At 35.8% G+C, this 22,153-nt stretch overlaps 2 protein-coding genes across 2 annotated transcripts; one reads left to right on the forward strand and one right to left on the reverse strand.

Annotated features, from left to right (window-relative positions):
• The first annotated feature begins 1,490 nt into the window (after window positions 1–1,490).
• LOC466866 (olfactory receptor 10G8) lies at window positions 1,491–5,327 on the forward strand. The gene is made up of 2 exons (XM_001138221.5): window positions 1,491–1,560; window positions 4,289–5,327. The coding sequence occupies exon 2, from the start codon at window positions 4,316–4,318 to the stop codon at window positions 5,249–5,251; it is 936 nt and encodes a 311-aa protein (XP_001138221.3). The 5' UTR covers window positions 1,491–1,560; window positions 4,289–4,315; the 3' UTR covers window positions 5,252–5,327.
• Window positions 5,328–10,697: 5,370 nt separating this feature from the next.
• Window positions 10,698–16,016, reverse strand: OR10G7 (olfactory receptor family 10 subfamily G member 7). Its single transcript, XM_054661772.2, has 2 exons — window positions 15,577–16,016; window positions 10,698–13,708 (listed from the first exon to the last, which is right to left on the reverse strand). Exon 2 carries the CDS (start codon window positions 13,686–13,688, stop codon window positions 12,753–12,755), a length of 936 nt encoding a protein of 311 aa, XP_054517747.1. The 5' UTR covers window positions 13,689–13,708; window positions 15,577–16,016; the 3' UTR covers window positions 10,698–12,752.
• Between the last annotated feature and the right edge of the window lie 6,137 nt (window positions 16,017–22,153).

The raw sequence follows: 22,153 nt of genomic DNA on the forward strand, positions 1-22,153 counted from the left end.
TTATTTATATGGGGCTAGACAAATAGAAAATTGTAACTGAATACAGTGTAAAGGAATAGACTGATACACATTCATATGACAAAGATGACACTGCCGAGCAATAAAGCAAGATTACCTTCTTCAATAAATTATGTTAAGGTATCTGAGTATTCAGAATAAAAAAATTAGTCTTGACCCTGTGTCATACTAGACACATACAAACTCAATTATAGTAGGAGATATGAATGTGGAGGACTGTATGACACTTATTTATGTAAGAGATTTTATAGGAGTGCAAAACCCTCTTGGAAAAAATTAATTAAAAACATATTTTTAAAGAAAATAAACAGAGGAAGCTAACCATAAAAATAAAACATGAGACTAAAGTTATTACATTTTGAAATAGAAAATTTGCCACTCATTTTCTTTGATGATAATGTAATAAAACTAGAGGTTAATACACAAAGTATAAAAGAGAATACAAAAATAATTGGGAACTTAAACCAAATTCCTTAAAAAAAAAACCATTTCAGTTAATGAGGTAATTACAACTACAATCCCAAATTATATAGAAAATAAAAACATCCTTATGTCACGCATAAAATAAAATTAATTTCAGATGAAGTAAAGATTTAAATGAAGGAAAAGGCCTTAAAACATTAAATATTACATAAGTGAATACTGATAAACTTGTATGCGAGAAAAAAAATTTTTTTGACAGGATCTGGCTCTGTTGTCCAGGCTGGAGTGCTGTGGTGTCACCTCAACTCACTGCAACCTTGGCCTCCCAGGCTCAAGCGATCCTCCCACCTCAGCCTCCTGAGTAGCTGGGACTACATGCACCCACCATCATACTTGGCTAATTTGTGTAGTTTTTGTAGAGACAGGGTTTCACCGTGTTGCCCAAGCTGGTCTCCAACTCCTGGGCTTAAGCAATCCACCTGCCTTGGCTCCCAAAGTACTGGGATTACAGGCATGAGCCACTGCGCCTGATCAAGAAAATCCCTTTAAAGCAAAATGCCAATATCAGAAAACATATTGGAATCAGTTTATAAAATTTCCTAGAACAGCAAAAATATCTATGCAAGTTTAAAAAGTATTTAAGTGGTGATAAATTTCAAAGTACATTTTACCTTACAATAAAAAACAAATTAATGTTTTCAATTTGTAAAACTTCAGATAAGTCAGTAAGATAAAGACTATTACCTCAAAAAAAAAGCAATGAATAAAGATTCTAAAAAGTTAATTTACAAAAGGAGACATATGCATGAAATATCAAAATTGTTTACTCATGTTGTAAAAGCAATGAAAATTATGACAGCAATAATATCTAATGATTACTTATACATTTGGGATATAATTATGTTAGGTACGTAGATCTCTGGGGAAAAGCCACCCTGAAACTCTAAACAACAGAAAAAGCTGGGGAATTTGGATGATTAAAACCACCATAGACAGTGAACGAGTGAGTGATGCTGAGCTGGAGAGCACCAAAAAGTGAGGACCATTATGGATTATGGAAAATTTTAAGTTGAGAGCAAGCAGTTGTGAGTGTCTCTCAGTCACTGGTGAGAGAAAAGGGTAAGTCAGTTATTCTTTCCTCTAAGGTACAAATACTGATTCCAGGAAGGCATGGGCTCATCTCAGGAGGCTAAATAAAAAACTCTAAGGAAATGTGTGCATGCTTATGAAGAACCTTTCATTGGTCTCTTCCTGTTGGTTTTGTATGCATCAAGGGAACCTAAAAGCTGAAAAGGAATCCCATCCTCTGAGACACAAATCAACTTAAGTTCCTACCCATATTCATTTCCATTCCTTGCACTTCAACTGGTTTGGTCCTTAAGTAGAAAAGGACCACTCTTTCTTAACACTGTATCTGGTCTTTGAGTGGTATCTTGCAAACTTAGCACCTGTACACAGCATGTGGAAAGTGACAAATTGGGGCAAAAACTCAGATGAGTTTTACTATTGAAATGAATCACCTACTGTAAGGTGAGTTCTTAGAAATGTAGATTTAACTTATTTTCTCCTGCTTTCCTTCTTTACTTTATGTCAAACTTCCATTCAGATATAAGATATTCGAGAATTGTTAAGACTTTGTTATAAAATCAGTTAGATACATAGATAGATAGATAGTAATTGATGGGATACTAATAGAGACAAAGTTGCTATGTATACTTCTATATGTTAATATGCAAGTCAAACATTGACCCTGCGGATTGAGACTCTTGCTTTAGGTCTCAGCCTACCTCGGACTTCACTGGATGAGGATTTTCACATTTCATCAAATCTGATCATGAAGCTATTCTGGGAATTGTTCCTCCTGGTGCAGTAGAAATTTCAGAGTATCTTGGTTCTATTTTAAAAGTTCTGATATCCTTGTTGGTGATTGCAGTAATCTCCTTTCTGCTATTTATTGACATATTTCAAAAACCTTTCTTTAAAGTAGCTTAAGCCACATTCCCTGGAGGTATCTTCTCTGGGATTTCTGAAGGGCAGAGATCATGGCTTCTCTCACACTGGTGAACAAGTTTCATAGTATTTGCCCACTGAACAATTAGTAAGACTCCTGAACTAAGACAACATTTTGTATTAATATTAATATTAAGCAAAGAACCTTATTTTGGCCCTGATTTCCATTATACAGAATCCCAGCTTCTCTTGACATCAAGGTGGCATAGGTCCCTCTTCTTACATTGGTCCCGTTTTTCCTGTCTGAGCTTCTAGGTCTTAATTAAGAGACAGACTTGATGGAATTGTCTTCTTTGTGAGATCATTCATTACCTGGATTTATGAGAATGAGGAGTAAAGGAAGATGGTGGAGGCAACACATGATACCTAACAAAGCCAATATTAGAATATATTTAGAAACCTAGGGTAGAAGGAGTATGAAAGACAGCTGGCCTCTACCCAGTGGATTGTGTTTGGGAGAGCACATATGAATGCCATATTCTCAGAACCACATAGGAAGTGTTCTAGGGTAACAGAAATGGGGGCAGGGGGCAGTTATGCATGAACCTTGATGCTCTCTGGATCATTTGGGAGGTCGTGGGAATCCCATTATGGAGTTGCGCTGAGATTCTTACCTGCTCTGAGAGACCAAGGACAAGCCCTTTGAAAGCAGGCAGTAGTGAGGACATCAGTAACAGTATCAGGCACAAAATAGTCCACGAAGACCTAGCTCTTAGATTCAGAAGGACTCTCTGAAAACACTGAAAGAATATATGTACTCTCTTTCTTCCTAAGACCAAAACTGGAAATTCTGTAATACTGCTGCAAGGCACAATGTGATAAGACTCACTGTCATTTATTGAGCAGTTACTACCTGCCAGGCACAGTACTTAGTACTTTATATGTATCATCTTATTTAATGCTTATAACTTCTCAGTGAGGTAGGTGATGTTAGTAATGCCAAATAACATATGAGGAAACTAGAAAATGATTTAGCTGAACTGTTCAGTTTTCAAATATTCCCAGCCACTAACAATTAAATTCTTGGTGTTTTTTTTTTAAGTTTTCCCATGAGCAAGGAAGCAAAAATGAATGTGGTAGGTAGAATTTGCAGTAGCCTTCAAGATTCCTGCCGTCTAGTATATGCTTTCTATTTAATAACCTTCCTTTGAGTATGCCTGGGACCTGTTAATATGATGGAATATCACCCCCGTGACTGCATTACATAACATTATGTAATACTTTGTCATAGCAAACTGGAGAGAGTCTATCTCGTTGGTTTTGAAGAAGTAACCTGTGGTGTTTTAAGAAGGCCAAGTAGCTAGGACTTTCTTGGACCTAAGGTGACCTCAGTAAGTTGAGAGTTACATGTCCTGCCAACAAACAGCAAGGAAACTGGAACCTGAGTCCTAAAACTGCAAGGAACCGAATCGTGCCAACAACCACAAGAAGCTTGGAGAATGATCCCCAACCTCAGATGAGATTGCAGGCCTTGGTGATATGTTGATTAAAACCTGATGAGAGCTAAACAGAGGGCCCAGCTGACCTGACCCACAGAGAGGGCGAGACAATAAATTTGCATGTTTTAAGCCAGTTAAGTTTGTGGTAATTTATACACCTATTAAAATCTAAGACAATGCGTTTCTCCTAATTTCTTCCGCATGTGTCTCTGTGTGTGTGTATGTGAGACAGAGAAAGACTAGGAAATCACTTCATTAGTTTATGAAGGAAGCTTTGTAACAAGCAAAGTCCACAATAACTCCAGAATTATCTACCTGCTTGATGCAGTTTCCACACAGAGAATGGATTCTCATTTCTCAATTAAGTGCTAAATGCTGGGTGCTCTTTATATTCCCAGAGGGAGAGAGACCAAGGGTGAGAAGAAATGTCCAACGCCAGCCTTGTGACAGCGTTCATCCTCATGGGCCTTCCCCATGCCCCAGTGCTGGACGCCCCCCTCTTTGGAGTCTTCCTGGTGGCTTACGTGCTCACTGTGCTGGGGAACCTCCTCATCCTGCTGGTGATCAGGGTGGATTCTCACCTCCACACCCCCATGTACTACTTCCTCACCAACCTGTCCTTCATTGACATATGGTTCTCCACTGTCACGGTGCCCAAAATGCTGATGACCTTGGTGTCCCCAAGTGGCAGGGCTATCTCCTTCCACAGCTGTGTGGCTCAGCTCTATTTCTTTCACTTCCTAGGGGGCACCGAGTGTTTCCTCTACACAGTCATGTCCTATGATCGCTACCTGGCCATCAGTTACCCGCTCAGGTACACCAGCATGATGACTGGGCGCTCGTGTACTCTCCTGGCCACCAGCACTTGGCTCAGTGGCTCTCTGCACTCTGCTGTCCAGACCATATTGACTTTCCGTTTGCCCTACTGTGGACCCAACCAGATCCAGCACTATTTGTGTGATGCACCGCCCATCCTGAAACTGGCCTGTGCAGACACCTCGGCCATAGAAATTGTCATTTTTGTGACTGTTGGAATAGTGGCCTCGGGCTGCTTTCTCCTGATAGTGCTATCCTATGTGTCCATCGTCTGTTCCATCCTGCGGATCCGCACCTCACAGGGGAGGCACAGAGCCTTTCAGACCTGTGCCTCCCACTGCATCGTGGTCCTTTGCTTCTTTGGCCCTGGTCTTTTCATTTACCTGAGGCCAGGCTCCAGGAAAGCTGTGGATGGAGTTGTGGCCGTTTTCTACACTGTGCTGACGCCCCTTCTCAACCCTGTTGTGTACACCCTGAGGAACAAGGAGGTGAAGAAAGCTCTGTTGAAGCTGAAAGACAAAGTAGCACATTCTCAGAGCAAATAGACACTAGGGAAGATTACATATCTTAGCTCTTGTGAATAGTGCTGTGAAAAACATACAGGGGCAGGTATGTTTTGGATGTAATGAATTCTTTTCCTTTGGGTAGACAGCCAGTAGTGGAACTGCTAGATTAAATGGTAATTCTATTTTTAGTTCTTTGAGAAATCTCCACACTGTTTTCCATAGAGGTTGTACTAGTTTACATTCCCACCAACAGTGTATAAGTGTTCCCTTTTCTCTACAGCCTTGCTAACATCTGTTATTTTTTTTATCTTTTTAATAATGGTGATTCTGACTGATTTTGTGGCTTTAATTTGCATTTCTGTGATGATTATTGATGTTGAGCATTTTTTCATGTGCCTGTTAATCACTTATATGTTTTCTTTTGAAAAATGTCTGTTCATTTGCTTTACCAACCTTTTAATGAGATTATTTGCTTTTTGTTGTTAAGTAATTTGAGTTCTTTGTAAATTCTGGATATGAGTCCCTATTGGATGCATAGTTTGCAAATATTTTCTCCCATTCTGTTATTTCTGTTGATTATTTCTTTTGCTGTGCAGAAGCTTTTTAGTATAAGTCTTATTTGTCGATTTTAATTTTTGTTGCCTGTGCTTTTGAGGACTTAGTCATGATTTTTTTGCCTAGACCATGTCCAGAAGAGTTTTCCTGAGGTTTTCTTCTAGCATTTTTATAGTTTCAGTAGACTGTGCTTTTTTTCCCTACCTTTTAACATGTCTTATAATTTTTTGTTGAAAGCTAGACATGTTGTGTCAGGTAATAGGAACTGAGATAAATAGGCAATTAGAAGGAAGATTTATGGTAATCTAGTCTGGCTAGAAGTTGGACTGTGTGTCATGTTTGTAGGGACCAAAGGCTTCAAATTCCTCTAGTGTCTTGTTTTGCCTTGCCCATTTATTTTATGTATCCTTAAATACTAGTCCTCAAAGAGAGTCTGTGACTAGTAACTTTCAGCTCTTCAACTCTTTTATTTACTGTTATTTACTGGAGCCCTGTTGGTGTGGTTATAAGAGTTGAGGGAGGAGTATTGTCCTGTAAAATTCTGATTCAATGCTTGTGTTTTTAGTGGGCCTGTCTTTAGAACTGTGACCTTCACAACTGTTTTCATAAGTACCTCCCATCTCAATTCCCTGTTTCTCCCATTCTCTTCTCCAGCTACATTCAACATTCCCAATCTAATTCCTCTAAAACTGACCCGTTTAATATGTTTTCCCCTTTAAGTAAGACAGGAGGGCTATAGGGGTCAAACTCAAGTAGGAGAAATGCATTTCCCCCATTTGGGATAAGAATCTGACAAAGCCTTTGCCCAGGGAACAGACATGTGATGTAGAGGAAGCTCTGGGTATGTTTCACAATGGTTACCTATCCCCTAACTCTACCAGAGCCAAGAGGGGATTTTTTAAAAAATTTTATTTTTGGCTTTTCATGATAGGAAACTGGAGGGGGTTCATGAAGGTAAAGTCCATAAACATGTAGGACCCCACCTAAAATAAATTGACCCTTTTAGCTTTTTATGAGTAGACATTTAAAAAATGTCCTTTATATCTCTGATAATACTTCTTACTTGAAAGTTCACTTTATTTGCTAATAATATAGTCATATTAGTTTTTTTCCTAGTATTTTCTTGGCATAAATTTTCTACCCTTTAACTTTCCGTGTGTGTGTGTGTGTGTGTGTGTATTTGTATTTAGTGTAGTTGTTTTTAAACCAGATATAATTAGATGTTGCTTCTTTTATAAGCTGCCTGTTTTACTTATTTATTTATTTATCTTTTTTTGTAGTGTGTTACTGTATCTGTAATAGTCTAATATTTTGTTGTTTTCTATTCTTACCTTAAATTCCTTTCTCTTTATTCATGTTTCTCAATCTTTTTTGTATTTTTCAAAATATTTAATGTATTAATCAAGTATTTTCATTAGTTTATTTCATTTTTCATTACTTTTAACTATTTTTACTTTTTATTATATTTTTATGATAAAGTCAATATCATTTCAATGCATTACAACCTATTTGCATTAGTACCTTACCATATTTGAATAATCCAAGAGTCTTACATTTAGTTCCATGTAATGGCTTTATACCTTTTTTTAGAAATATTTTTGTCCTTTATTTAATTTCTAACTATGTTATAAACCAGACAAGATGTTACTGTTGGGGATTTAAACAGTCAAAGGTCTTCTTGTATGTTTATGTACGTATTCACCCTTTCCTGTGGTATTTATGGACTTATTTATTTTGCACTTCTATCCTTCTATCTAGGATTATTTTATTCAATTTTAGAATATCCTTTAGTAATTTGTATAGTGTGTGACTACATTTTATACAGTTTTGAAGGGAGGTTAGGTCTGTACCAGTTACTTTTTCATTGCTCTTTAGAAATAAGTTTCTCTTTTTTGTTTTTAATTTGTAGTTTGACGTTTTGCCTGCTCTTTATATATATATATATATATATATATATATATATATATATATATATATATATAAAATGCTTTAAGTTCTAGGGTACATGTGCACAACGTGCAGGTTTGTTACATATGTATGCATGTGCCATGTTGGTGTGCTGCACCCATTAACTCATCATTTACATTAGGTATATCTCCTAATGCTATCCCTCCCATGTCCTTTGTAGGGACATGGATGAAGCTGGAAACCATTATTCTCAGCAAACTATCGCAAGGACAAAAAACCAAACACTGCATGTTCTCACTCATAGGTGGGAATTGAACAATGAGAACACTTGGACACAGGAAGGGGAACATCACACATCAGGGCCTGTTTTGGGGTAGGGGGGGTACTTTTTCCTGCTTTTAAAAACTTTATTGGGAAAGAATTTGTTTTTAAAATGCAAAACTTTATTGAGGTATAGTTTGTATCCATTTTAGGTGCACAGTCTGATATGTTTTAACAAATGGAAGTACCTGTGTATCTACCATCACAATCATGGTAAAAACCTTTCCAGTACCACATATAATCTGCTGTGTCCCTTCTCATCAGTCCTACACTACCCTAAGCCCCAGATAACTACTGATCTGCCTTCTCTCACTATGGATTAGATTTGTCCTTTTTAGAGTTTCCTATGAATGGGATCATATAGTATATACTATCTTGTGTCCAACTTGTTTTGTTTATCCTAATGTTTTTTATATTTATTTGTGCATTTGTGTGTATCAGTAATGCATTTGTCATTGAAAGGTAGACTATTATATAAATATGCCATAATCTATTACCTATTGCTTTCAGTTTGGGGATATTATTAATAAAGCTGCTACATAGATTCATTTGCAAATATTTGTTAGGCATATGATTTAAACTCTCTTGGGTAAACATTAAAAAATAGATTTGTCAAGTTGAATGATAAGTTCAATGACAAATATGTATTTAATATTTTTAAAAATTGGGTTTTCTCCAAACTGGCTGTACCGTTTTATATATCTACCAGAAATGCTTAAAAGTTCTTATTGATCCACATTCTCAATAATATTGACTTTAGATTTTTAAATTTTGGCCATTTGACTATGTGTGTGTAGTCTTATTACGTCTGAATTTATATTTCACTAACGGTTAATAATGTTGAGCAATTTTTCATCTTCCTGGTGCCCATTCAAATATCCTTCTTTGAGAAGCGTGTGTTCAGATCTTCTGCCCATTTCTCATTGGGTTGTTTTTAATTATTAAATTGTGGTATATCTTTACAATTTTTATCCAGTTCTTTATTAGATATATGCATTACAAATATTTACATCTAGTGTGTTTTTTGCCTACTCATTTACTTATTATTATCATTGGAAGAGCACAAATTTCTAATTTTGATAAAGCCCAATTTTGACTTATTTCTATGGTTCATGTTTTCTGTCCTCCTTAAGAAATCTATATCTACCTCAAGTTTATGAAAGTTTCTCTCCTACTTTTTTGTCCTAGAAATATAATAGTATTAGCTTTTACATCTAGGTCAATAATCTCATTTAAGTTAATTTTTGTATATAAAGTGAAGTAATATTCAAAGTTTGGTTCTTACTTAGGGATAGACGGACTTTTAGGCATAATTTGTCGAAAGTATCACACTTTTTTCTTCAAAATGCCTTGGCACTTTGGCTAAAAGTCAACAGACTGCTATGCGTAGGTCTCTTTCTGGACTCCATATTCTGTTCCGCTCATCCACGTATTATCTCCATCTTTAAATACAAAGGTTTTATGCTTCTGTGCCTACTATGTGCACCATGTGCCTTCAATGTGCACCTTTATTTCCCAAATCCTCAAGCGGCCCTTTTATTATTTAAGTTAATCCTTTTAACACTTGATTTTCTTTAATTTCCTTCTAGTATCCCCTCAATGCTATTAAGATCTAACCTATTAAAGGAGTTTAATAGCATCAGGGAACTGAAAGAGCAACAGTGGTGGCCCTTTCATCCTTTGCTATCTTTTATGACCATGCCATCAAGAAGGAGCTGCTTTTATAAATACTGTCTCTGGACTTCTTTGAATTTACAACCTTCTAGAAAGGTCTTTGAGTGTCATTGTGAGAAATAATACTGTAAGGAAAGGTCCAATAACAGATTTGTATAAAACTCCTTAAGGTTTCCTTTCTTGGACTTTCTCGAGAAATGTAGGAGAGGTGGTGGTTACTTTTTCCTGATCTGACCTCTCTTCATGCTACTATTGAATAAGAGACGTTTCCTTCTCCATGTTAGGAAACAGATGTTTAACAGCCAGCACAAAACAAGGAATATAGTGACCAGTACTCTTGCTTACTTAACTGTGTAGGCTTCTGCATCTCCCAAGCTACACCTTCAACCAAGTAATTTTACCTGAAACTTCCACAGGCACTCGACCCAAACATTCCCAAAGTCAGACACTTTCATTCTACCCTGAGAACATATCCCTGTTACTTTCTCTATTTCGATAAGTTATATCACAATGGCCAAATCATATGAACTTCTCCATCAGCTTTGCCTCCTCACACAGTGGGCTCCTATTTGCTGTCCCTTTCCCCACTCCCAATTCCCTCTGCTGTTGTCTGAACTTGGACTTTGGTGTTTTTCTTTCTTGATATACAGTCAGAAAAGCTCTTTAGTTGCTGCCCTAAAATTCACCTTCCTTCCATCTGTCTTCCATGTTACCACAGGTTATGTCTCTAAATAAAAATGCTATCATATTACAGTATTTCAATAACTCTCCAGAACTTGCAAGATAAAAATCCTTCTTCCTAGTATTGTATACAAATTTTGTCATGATTTGTTTGATTTTTATGACTCATGAACTTATGAACACTATACATCTTGTATATTGGGACTACAAACTTCTTAAAAGGAGGTCTATGCCTGTTTATTTTGTTTTGTACTAATTGTACATAGGACACGATAGCCACTCAGTGTATATTTATTTATTGAATGGATAAATAGGTAGATTGAGCCAGGTTAAAATTAATTAACATACACTGGTGTTAAAACTGTATAGTATTTAACAAATACACACACATACACATGAGTAAAACTAGAAAAATCTGAATAGGATTTGTGGATTATAATAATGTCAATATCCTAGTTGTGATATTGCACTACAATTTTGCTAACTGTTACCATTGGGGGAAACTGGGCAAGGTATAACAAGGACTATCACTGTGTTATTTCTTACAACTTCACGTGATTCTAAAATTATTTCAATAACATTTTCAATTAAATAAAGACATTGACATTCTTCTTATATATGTTTATCAATAATTTACTTTCAAAATGGTTGTGTGTGATACATATTGCCATAGTATTTTGAATCCTTTAGCATCTTTCCAAGTCAAAACTAATAATGAATCTCTCCTTGGGCATCCATTGCACTTACAACAATGTAACCTGGACAATGCAACATATTTTTCCCCCTTGCCAGACAATGACTTTGGTGAATGCAGAGACCTTGTCTATTGTTTTTGCGTATCTACTGTTTAGCATGTGACTTAACACCCAATAAATATCCCATAACATTTTAGGTAATGGTAAGTTAGATGTAACAGCGTGATGTTACAGAGAAGTGTAAGAATCCAAGTGAATCCAATGACTAAGTAATTTTGGTTTATGTCTACCTTAGTTTTTTCCTTTGAGAAATGAGCTGAATTATATAATTGGTCCATAGCAATCTGGTTTCTTGGTGTGAAAACCAAAAATTCACCTCTTATACTGATCATGGTTTATGTAGTTCATGCTTCATGTACTGTGTCATGGTTTATGTAGTTCATGCTTACCAAGTTAGTATGTTTTTCTTCTCAATATCACCACACAGTTTACTTGGAGCAAGATATGGAAAGTTAGCACAAAGGAACATTCTTGCTAAAGCATCTTTGAAATGCAGCTGCTGCAAATCTGAGGAGTTTGAGAAATGCTTTTCAGTTCTAGCAGCTGCCTTCTAGTTTTCTTTTACTCTTCATGCTATGCTAGGCAGAGTTGGCATGACCAGGATACCTGCGGTATTTAAATTAAGCATTTATTTTGAGAAAAATTTATTTACACTTTAAATATATGTATTTATTTGGATGACAGATTATACAGTTCATGGTCCGAGCCTTACCTACCCAGAGAGTGTACAGAGTCCATTTCATATACTTTAAGTCAAACAAACGAATGTGACTTACAGACATAGTCTAATTACATGGGAAATATTATCTAGTACTTTATTCTAAATTAAGGGATACTCTTAACAGTTTTTGACTGCATATTTTTGTCTCTAAGATTACTTGATCATTTTTGTATATTTATTATTTATCCTCTGGTAACTTAAAAAATAATTTTAAAATTGCTGAAAATGGAAACTTGCCATTGAGGATAAGAGATTGGCAGCTCCACAAATATGGAAGGAAAGTCTAGATAGTTGTCATCAGAGACCAATACAATGTGTACAGTGTATACAGCGCATAAATGGACAAATATTTACTCTCAGAAATCTTTCAGGCCAAAGTAAGAAAAAAATATTAAAGAGTTATATGGTTTTTATTGGCCCATGAATGTGAATAAAGCCATTCTTCTTGAGAACCAAGCCTTTTTGTCTAGTATTTTCTAAAGTAAAAATTTTATCTTATGGATATTAAATTATGTAGTTATTTATGAATGCTATAATGAATTTTTCAATATAGAAAGTTTAAAACATGAAAAGATTTTTATAAGGCTTTGACTTAAATGACACAAAATAAACTGTAAGAACATTATACTGAATAACAATTCTGGAAAATATTTATATAAGAAAATAAATTACTTTTCTGATTACTTAATGGAACGTGAAAAGAATAGACTATTATCCTTTCTCTTAGATTATCACCGTGAAATGGCTGCTTTAACTAGGATTCTAACAAACGCTCTGCAGAAAAAAATGAAAAATTAATTAACTGTCCAATTAAAAATTAAGACTGAATAATTGAAATGCTCCATTCAAGTATAATGCTTATGTTGAAGGTTTAATTTAATTACAAATAAAAAAAGAAAAGTTAGCTATATATGGCCTTTCTTAACTATTCACCCTGAGCGAATACTGACCCATTTTTCAGCTTCAACAGAGCTTTCTTTACCTCCTTGTTTCTCAGGGTGTACACAACAGGGTTGAAAAGAGGAGTCAGCGTGGTGTAGAAAACGGCCACAACCCCATGCAAGGCGTCCCTGGAGCCTGGCCTCAGGTAAATGAAAAGACCAGGGCCAAAGAAGCAAAGGACCACGATACAGTGGGAGGCACAGGTCTGAAAGGCTCTGTGCCTCCCCTCTGAGGTGCGGATCCGCAGGATGGAACAGACGATGGACACATAGGACAGCACTATCAGGACAAAGCAGCCCGAGGCCACTACCCCAATATTCACAAAGATGACCATCTCGTTGGCTGAGGTGTCTGCACAGGCCAGTTTCAGGATGGGCGGTGCGTCACAGAAGTAGTGCTGGATCTGGTTGGGTCCACAGTAGGGCAAATGGAAAGTCATTATGGTCTGGACAGCAGAGTGCAGAGAGCCACTGAGCCAAGTGCCAGTGGCCAGGAGGGCACACCTGCTCCCACTCATCATGCTGGTGTACCTGAGCGGGTAACTGATGGCCAAGTAGCGATCATAGGACATGACTGTGTAGAGGAAACACTCGGTGCTCCCCAGGAAGTGGAAAAAATAGAGCTGAGCCACGCAGCTGTGGAAGGAGATAGCCCTGCCGCTTGGGGACACCAAGGTCATCAGCATTTTGGGCACCGTGACAGTGGAGAACCACATGTCAATAAAGGACAGGTTGGTGAGGAAGTAGTACATGGGGGTGTGGAGGTGAGAATCCACCCTGATCACCAGCAGGATGAGGAGGTTCCCCAGCACAGTGAGCACGTAAACCACCAGGAAGACTCCAAAGAGGGGGGCGTCCAGCGCTTGGACATGGGGAAGGCCCATGAGGATGAACGCTGTCAGGAGGCTGGCGTTGGACATTTCTTCTCATATATGGGGCTCTGTTCTTACAGAAAGGAAGGGAGATAGCATTTACTGTGCGCATGTTTTATATGAAATATGGCAACTATATTTTTCTGATTAAGAACACTAGGGTTAAATTATTTTTTATATTTTATGAATTCCTTTTGCTTCAGTATAGGTCTTTGAAGAGGAATAGCACTTTCTTATTCCAGTACCAGAATAAGCCATATACAAAAGAGGAGGAAATTAACATAAAATCAGCCAAATTTTGAAAAGAAGAACAAATTTTGTATCCTATTTTCTGTAGAATTGGAAAAGATATACTCAAATTAGCAACACTTAGGTGCTGGCAAGCTCTTTCCGGGGATAAGCCTTTATTCAAGCATCTCTCTCTGTTTTTCTCTCAAACACACACATATATAGATACGCATGCACACACACATTCTCTCTTGTCAACACACACACACACACTTTCACACATATAGGTTCAGTCTCTTTGATCATTAGAGAATTTCCATTACAAATACAAATTTCTAAAGCAATCTTCATTCTGGATGGCTGGGAGAAAACTGCCTTCTCAGAGCTCTCTGGCCAGCTGCAGAACTAAGGCAGGATTCCAGCAGTGGTTTAGCATTATGTGGAGCCAGTCTTCTGTTCCTTTGTCTTACCCTAGATCAGGGGTCCTCAAACTCCAGGTGTAGGGACTGGTACCGGTCCGTGGCCTGTTAGGAACCAGTCCGCACAGCAGGAAGAGAGCTGTCAGCAAGCGAGCATCACCACCTGAGCCCCGCTTCCTGTCATGTCAGCAGGGGCATTAGATTCTCCTAGGAGTGGGAACCCTATTGTGAACCGCACATGCGAGGAATCTAGGTTGTGTGGTCCTTATGAGAATCTAACTAAGATCCTCCCCCTCCCCACCCCAGGTCCCACCCTGGTCCATGTAAAAATTGTCTTCCATTAAACAGAAACTGGTCCCTCGTGCCACAAACATTGGGGACCGCTGCCCTAGATCATACCTTCCTGGTCATAATACAAAGTTTGACCCCAAGCTAATGCAATAATGAACAGTACCATCATTTTCTTTAGCTTCCCTTATTCTGTGTCTCTTTCTATTTATACATTTTGTATTATTTACTTCTCCAGAATTTTAGGCAATTAAGCCTTCTCTTTCTAAAGTATGATCAAATAATCTCACAACACATTTTGAGATAGCCAAGAAGAATGGAACCTGCTTGAGTAGTAAGAAAGACTAAACTTTCTCTGTTGTTTGAGTTTCAGAACTGAATTAAAATAATAATATAGTTATTATAAAAATACAAATGCCCTTCTAAAAATAAAAAAAGTCTTTTATTTCCATTATTTCTAGGATTTCTATTATTTCAAAGCTCAGACTCAAAGTTTTTCTTTTTTTCTTTAACATGTGGACACAATGTCCCAGACATTATATTTTCAAGAGAAAATAAATTAAAATTTATGAAGAAATATAAGGAAACGTGGTTGAAGACCTGGACCTCTCTGATAGAAAAGAAGCATTTCATTATTAATTTCTAAAATGCTTGTGTCATAAATCAGCAATACATTTTTTGTGGCGGGGGGGCTCTGACAGAAGCAGACTTTTCCATCATGGAATTCAGCTGCAACTGAGTTGGAAACTCAGAGTTGCAATGCTAAGGTTTATAGAAAAAGCACTTCATTGATTTATGATTTCACAAAATTTTTAGTCTTCTACAGAACCACAAAAAGTTGGCTCTGTAAGTCATGACTAAGATAATCTAGCTTCATTAGCCAAAGCTGACGAAAAATGAAGAGAAACAAAACTATGGCCATAAATACATCATAATCATCTCCCCTCAAAAAGTGTCTAATAACGAAAAATGCCGAGGTGTTGCCAATTTTTGCTACTTACCAATTTTACAACTAGGTTTTGGATCATGAAGCAAAATTCAAGATTTAAAGAAAATGTCAGTTCTTGATAAGTGGTATAATTTTTCTTTTCTTGCAAAGATGAAACCACAGAAGAAACTCTTTTTAAATAGAACTTAATATGAATTTGATATCTTAGGAGACACTCCGTTAGCTCTACAGTCCTTATGAGTGAAGATAATGTGTTGACATCATGATAAACACTTGGAATTTTTTCCAAATGCATCTGTTAAAGTTGATTCTGCATTGGATGGCCATCATTCCGTAAACCTTTTTATTTAGCCAAAAATCAACTTCCAAAATGAATAACTATGACACTCTGGATCTGAAAACTCCTTGTGCAGGAAATGATTTTTTTCCTATTTCTTTTTTAAATTTAATAATAGTAAATATGGGTTTTAGTTATAAAGGAGCTAATTATCTGAAGAGGTGCATAGTCTCTCTGATAAATCTTTAACTTTGTGGTGAGTCACAAAAAGAAGCTCCGGATTTTCTGTGCTCCAGGGATGATCAGAGTACTACTCCCTGTAGATAAACATCTTCCTAATTAAACTTCCTCCCTCTGGGGCTTGGCAGACTCTTACTGTACAAGTTCCTGGCTGAGAATGGATGCTAGTTCAGAGATTTTCTGTTCTTCTCAGAGACTTTGCTTTTGTTCTTTCATATCTTCTAAACTTTAAAATGTATTTAAATTTTCTGTGAAACTTTCTTTTATTTTTTAGCTTGAATTAATACAATTAAAGAGAACGAAGGTATACTTTTCTTCCATAATTAATATATTTCTTAGCTATTAGGAAAAAGCTTTTATGAAAACAACAAGAAAAACTGGTCTAATGTAGATGCCCAAAGCACTGTTAGTTTTGGAGGACAATTGCAGTTTCATGAGCCTTTTGTGCTAATAGAAATGCTCTCATCTGCATATGGAAAATATAGTCCTATATGGAATGGAATTTGAAGAACTGAAGTCCCCTGAATTAATATTTTTTTCCAATTAAATTACCAAATTACCCATTTTTCTGACATTGGTTATCCATTTAGTATAAGGCATATTTAATCAATGTAAAATCACAATATTATTTTAGTAATTACTTTCAATTTAGCTCCAATTATATTTCAAAATCTCTTTATCGAATATATGCTATCAATTTTTGTTAATTGAAACTTCTATCCAACTTTCTGTACTTATCTTTGTGAATACTATTAACTTGTGCTTTCAGTGTAACTTATCAATTTTCTTGGTATACAGTATACAGTTACATTATCTTTATAAAATGATACGTCTTTCTTTCCAAAAGTAAACATTTGTTATCTTTCTTTTCTGTCTTGCTGTATTGGTAGAAGACACTATTGTCACCCACCTAGCTATGGTTTAGGAATTACTTAGGTCTGTTGTGAGTGCTACACAACTTGTCTGTGCCTTTTTCCAGGAAGAGGAGTTCAATAGTAACATTTGCTGAGTTTTAATTTCTTTAAGAAAAAGAAAGGAATTATCCATCATTTTTGGCTGTTTCACTAAAACCCAGTGGGATTTTATGTGATAAACACGCCAGAACTTCTAAACATCATCAAGAATTCTGCATTGATAGTTCTTTGCACATGGAAAAATGCACAGCTGAATCCACCCACACAGTCTGGTGACATGTTGATACTCTAACAAAGACTAGAGAAGGGAAGAAGTCCAGGCATTCCTGTTTACCAACCGTATTCATCACTGGGCCTCCTCTGCCACTGAGCCATTTCTCTGTTTTTTTCACAATTACTTTTGCTATTCAGAGTCCTTTGTGGCCGGGTGCGGTGGCTCACGCCTGTAATCCCAGCACTTTGGGAGGCTGAGGCAGGCGGATCAGGAGGTCATGAGATCGAGACCATCCTGGTTAACACGGCGAAACCCCGTCTCTACTAAAAATACAAAAAATTAGCCAGGCATGGTAGTGGGTGCCTGTAGTCCCAGCTGCTTGGGAGGCTGAGGCAGGAGAATGGCGTGAACCCGGGAGGTGGAGCTTGCAGTGAGCCGAGATCACGCCACTGCACTCCAGCCTGGGTGAGAACGAGACTCTGTCTCAAAAATAAAATAAAATAAAAAAGTCCTTTGCGTTTCCATATAGATTTTACACAAAAAAATTGTTTATTTACACACACAAAAGCCTGCTGTGATTTTGATTGGAATTGCATTCAATCTATCAATAAATTTGGGACAATTGCTATCTTAGTAATACTGGGTTATGTTTGATCACAAATACTGTTGATCTCTTTTGTTTCTCTCAGCAATGTTGTGTCGTTTCAGTGCTCATATCCAGTATTTTTTGTCAGGTTTATCACTAGGAATATTTTATTTTGATGCTATTTTAAATAGTACTTCTAAAATTTCAACTTCCAATTGTTCGTTAATACATAGAGTTGATTGATTATTGCATATAAATCTTATATCTTACAACTCAGCTAAACTCACTTATTAGTTCCTATAGTCTTTTTAGATATTCCATCAGATTTTCTACATAGATGACCATGTCGTGTGCAAACACAGACAGTTTACTTCTCCTTTACAATCTAGATTCCTTTTACTTCTTTTTCTTAGCTAATTGTCCTGTCTAGAAACTGTAGCTCAATGTTGAATAGAAGTGGTGGCAGTAGACATGCTAGGTTCTTGATCTTAGGGGAAAATATCTAGTTTTTTTTACTACTAAGCATGACGTCAGCTGTGGGGTTTTTTTTGTTGTGTTTGTTTTGTTTTTCTGTTTAACAAATGAGATTGGTTCCTTCTATCCCCTAGTTAGCTGAGATTTTTTTTTACCAGAAATGGCTTTTGCAGTTTGTCGAGTGCATTTTCTGCATCTATTGAGACAGTCATATAGTTTTTCTTTTTCAGTTTGTTAATATGGCAAATTATGTTGCTTGAGTACTGAATATTAAACTATACTTACATTCCTGGAATCAACCTGGTTGATTATGATGCAAATCATTTTTTTCATATATATTAAATTCAATTTGGTATAATTTTATTAGGAATTTTAATATATTTGTTTATAAAGAATATAAATTGATAGCTCTTTTCCTATAATGTCTTTGTCTTGTTTTTGTATCAAGATAATACTGAAATCATCGAATGAGTTGGGAAGTTTCTTACCTATTCAATTTTCTGATAGAGTGTGTGTAAATTTTGTATTATTTATATATTTTAACTCAGAGCTCTGTTCCTGCAAATCAGCAAAACTGTTGTGCTCCACTTCAGACCCCCCTCCATGCACCATGGCTCAGAATGTGCCTCCAAACAGAGTGCTCACCTCATTTGCTTTTCCTTTCTTGGGGATCACAGTCTTGTGCTACTTGTTGTTCAATGTCTGAAAATACCTGTTTTAATATATATTTTGGGGTCCAGTGTTCTATGTCTATATTGTGAGAGGAGAAATCTAATCCTTGTTATTGTATCACGGGCCAGAATTGAACATCTCCAAATTAACTATTTTTATTTTCATCATTTGCATTGTGTTGTGAAATATAAAGTAAATAGATAAAAGTTCGTACAGACACAGGCCAGATGTATTCTAAAGCAAACATTCATGTCTCCACCACCCAAATTAAAAAAGTAAGTATTGCCAGCAACCTTTGAGCCTTCACATCTCTTCCTGAAGTCAATCTCCTTCCATTCCGCTATCATGAGAATCTCAATTTCGTACTAATTTTGAGGGTATCTTTAAACAATACAGTTAAATTTTGCCTTTTAAAAACTTATGTAAGTGGAATCATAGTTATATTTAATATAGAGTTTCTTTACGGTTGGGCAAAAGTAATTGCGGTTTTTCCTATTGCATTTAATGGCAAAAATTGCAATCACATTTGCTCTAATGTAATATTTAAAATTATGTTTTGAAGACATGTACATATTGATATGTACAGCAATAAATTTATTCATTTAATTCATATGCATTGTTCCATTGTAAAATACACACTTGGTAGATACTTGGGTGTTCAAATTTTGGTTATAACAAAAATCCTGCCTTAAATACTCTTATACATTACCCTGGGGCACATAAGCCTGAGTTTCTACATGGAAATGTTGATATTGTGAGGAAGAGATCTTCCAGCTTATTTGAAAGTAATAAACCTTTTTTAAAAAGTAATTCTATAAATTTATATTCCCTTTAGAAATGTGTGAAAGTTCTTGCAATTGACAATTTTGACATTTACTTTAGGCATAATTTTAATGCAATTTTAATTTGCATTTCCCTAACTCTTAAAGTGATAGAGTAGATTTTCTTTTGTTTATTGGCCAATTGTATTTCTTCTTTTATGAAGCCTGGCCAAGTAATTTACCTACATTTATTTATATTGGATTGCTTGATTTTAATATAAATTTTAGAAATTCTTTATATATTTTGAATACCAGTCCTTGATAGTAATATTTGTTATAAGTAACATCTTTTTCACTTTTTATTTTTATTTTTTACTATTTTAATATTATTCTCAATATTAAAGTAACCAAAACGAATGATGTTTCTTTTATTTCTCTTAGTTTCTATACCTGCATCAGAAAGTTTTTCCCCAATTCAATTTGTAAAAGCCGTATTATTTGTTATAAAAATTTGAGTTTATAATGCCCCTGGAATTGATTTTGTGTATAGTATGTGGTAAGAGATTAATCTGATTTGTTCCATGTTGATTCAGTTGTCCAAGCATAATTTATTGGAAAAATACATTTCCCATAATCTTCCATGCCAGCTTTGACTTAAATCAAATATGCAAGGGGTGTGTTTTTATGCTGTCTATTCTATTCCATTTTTAAATTAATCTGGTCCTAAACCAACCTCACTTTTTTTAGTTGCTATAAAGAAAAATAATAAATACAAAGTTGTAAATATGTTTAGCTTTAAGAATAACCAAAAATGAAGATTAAAGATAGTTGGTTGAAAACTGCTTATGGTAAAAGCTTTAAAACTTTTAAGTAATTAAATAATAACACTGGTAAAGTTGGCTCTTGCAAGCACTGGTGCTAACAAAGTAAACAACTTAATAATAATCTTCAAAACCATAATATTCATTAATTTTATAGGATTTCTACTTAGGTTTACTTATCTTTAGTAAAGTCTCAAATATGGATAACTACATGAGTTAATAAGATTATCATAGTGCATTATACATGCACTTATGTCTACCTATTTTTCTAACTAACAGTACTTTTTTATTTGGGAAAATATTAAAAAACTTAAAAAATTAAATATCCATAAAAATGAATATGTTTGAGTAAAGTGGCCATAGGGAATGTAAGTTAACATTATGGAAAACAGTGTGGGGATTTCTCTAAAAACTAAAAATAGAACTTTCATGCAGCCCAACAATTTCACTGTTGGGTATTTATACAAAGGAAAGCAAGTCAGTATATCAAAGGTGCCGTACACATGCACCTCCATGGTATATATACACAATGGAATACTATTCAGCCACTAAAAAGAGTGAAATACTGTCATTTGCAGCAACATGGATGAACCTGGAGGATGCTATGTTATGTGAAATAAGTCAGGCACAGATATATGAATACTGCATGTTCTCACTCATATGTGGGAGCTAAATTTTTTTTTTGAGCTCATGAAAGTAAAGAGTAGAACTGTGGGTATTAGAGGCTGGAAAGAATAGACGGGGAAAATGGAAAGAGGTTGGTCAACGAATACAAAATTACAGCTGAATAGGAGGAATTAGTTCTGGTGTCCTGGAGCACTGTAAGGTGAACATAGTTACCTATAATTTATTGTATATTTTGAAAAAGCCAGAAGAAAGATTTTTGAATGGTCACAACACAGAGACATGGTAAGTGTGTGGGGGTAGATACACTAAGTACTCTGAATTGATCATTGCACATTGTATACATGTATTGAAGTACCACTCTGTATCTCATAAATATGTACAATTTTTATGTGTCAACTAATAAAAGGAAAACAAAAAAGATAGTTGTAATAATTGAGTAATATGGAAAATATTTTGATAAAATCATAAACCAAAAATAAGCTAAACAAAAAGATGCAAAGCTACATATATAGCATAATTGGAACTAGTTAAAAATATTCCTTATCAGTATAAAAACATTGATAATATTAAAGCGGAGAAAGTGTGTGGGTTTTTTTGCCCCTTTAAATATTTACCAAGTAGTTTATAAACTTGTGATGCCACTTTCATAGTGAATATGTCATGTCTTATGAAATAAAGAGGTAGGGAATAGAAAGGGCATGAGAAAAGAGAGGAAAGCCTCTAATTATTCCCTTTGCTCTTTCATGCTTTTAAAGCCTGGGGATTAGGCCACTGGGAATATTGCCTGTAAGGAAACCAGGTCCATTTATACTTTCAAGTTTGAAAACTTATAAATTCAGAATTTCAGGTCCATTCTAATAGCAGGACTGAGTGTGGCATCTATGTATCTTGTAATCCAGAGGAGAGGGTGCAATATCTCGGCTGTATGCCATGGCATCTTATGTAAAACAGAGTTTTGGCTTTAGGAACACATTCTTCTTACCTGGAAACTTGAGAAAAATCTTGCTACCCATATTCAAAGTGCTTCCCATCAGTTGGTATGT

Source organism: Pan troglodytes, chromosome 9, assembly GCF_028858775.2.
Source record: "Pan troglodytes isolate AG18354 chromosome 9, NHGRI_mPanTro3-v2.0_pri, whole genome shotgun sequence".
In the NCBI taxonomy this organism is placed as follows: domain Eukaryota; kingdom Metazoa; phylum Chordata; class Mammalia; order Primates; family Hominidae; genus Pan; species Pan troglodytes.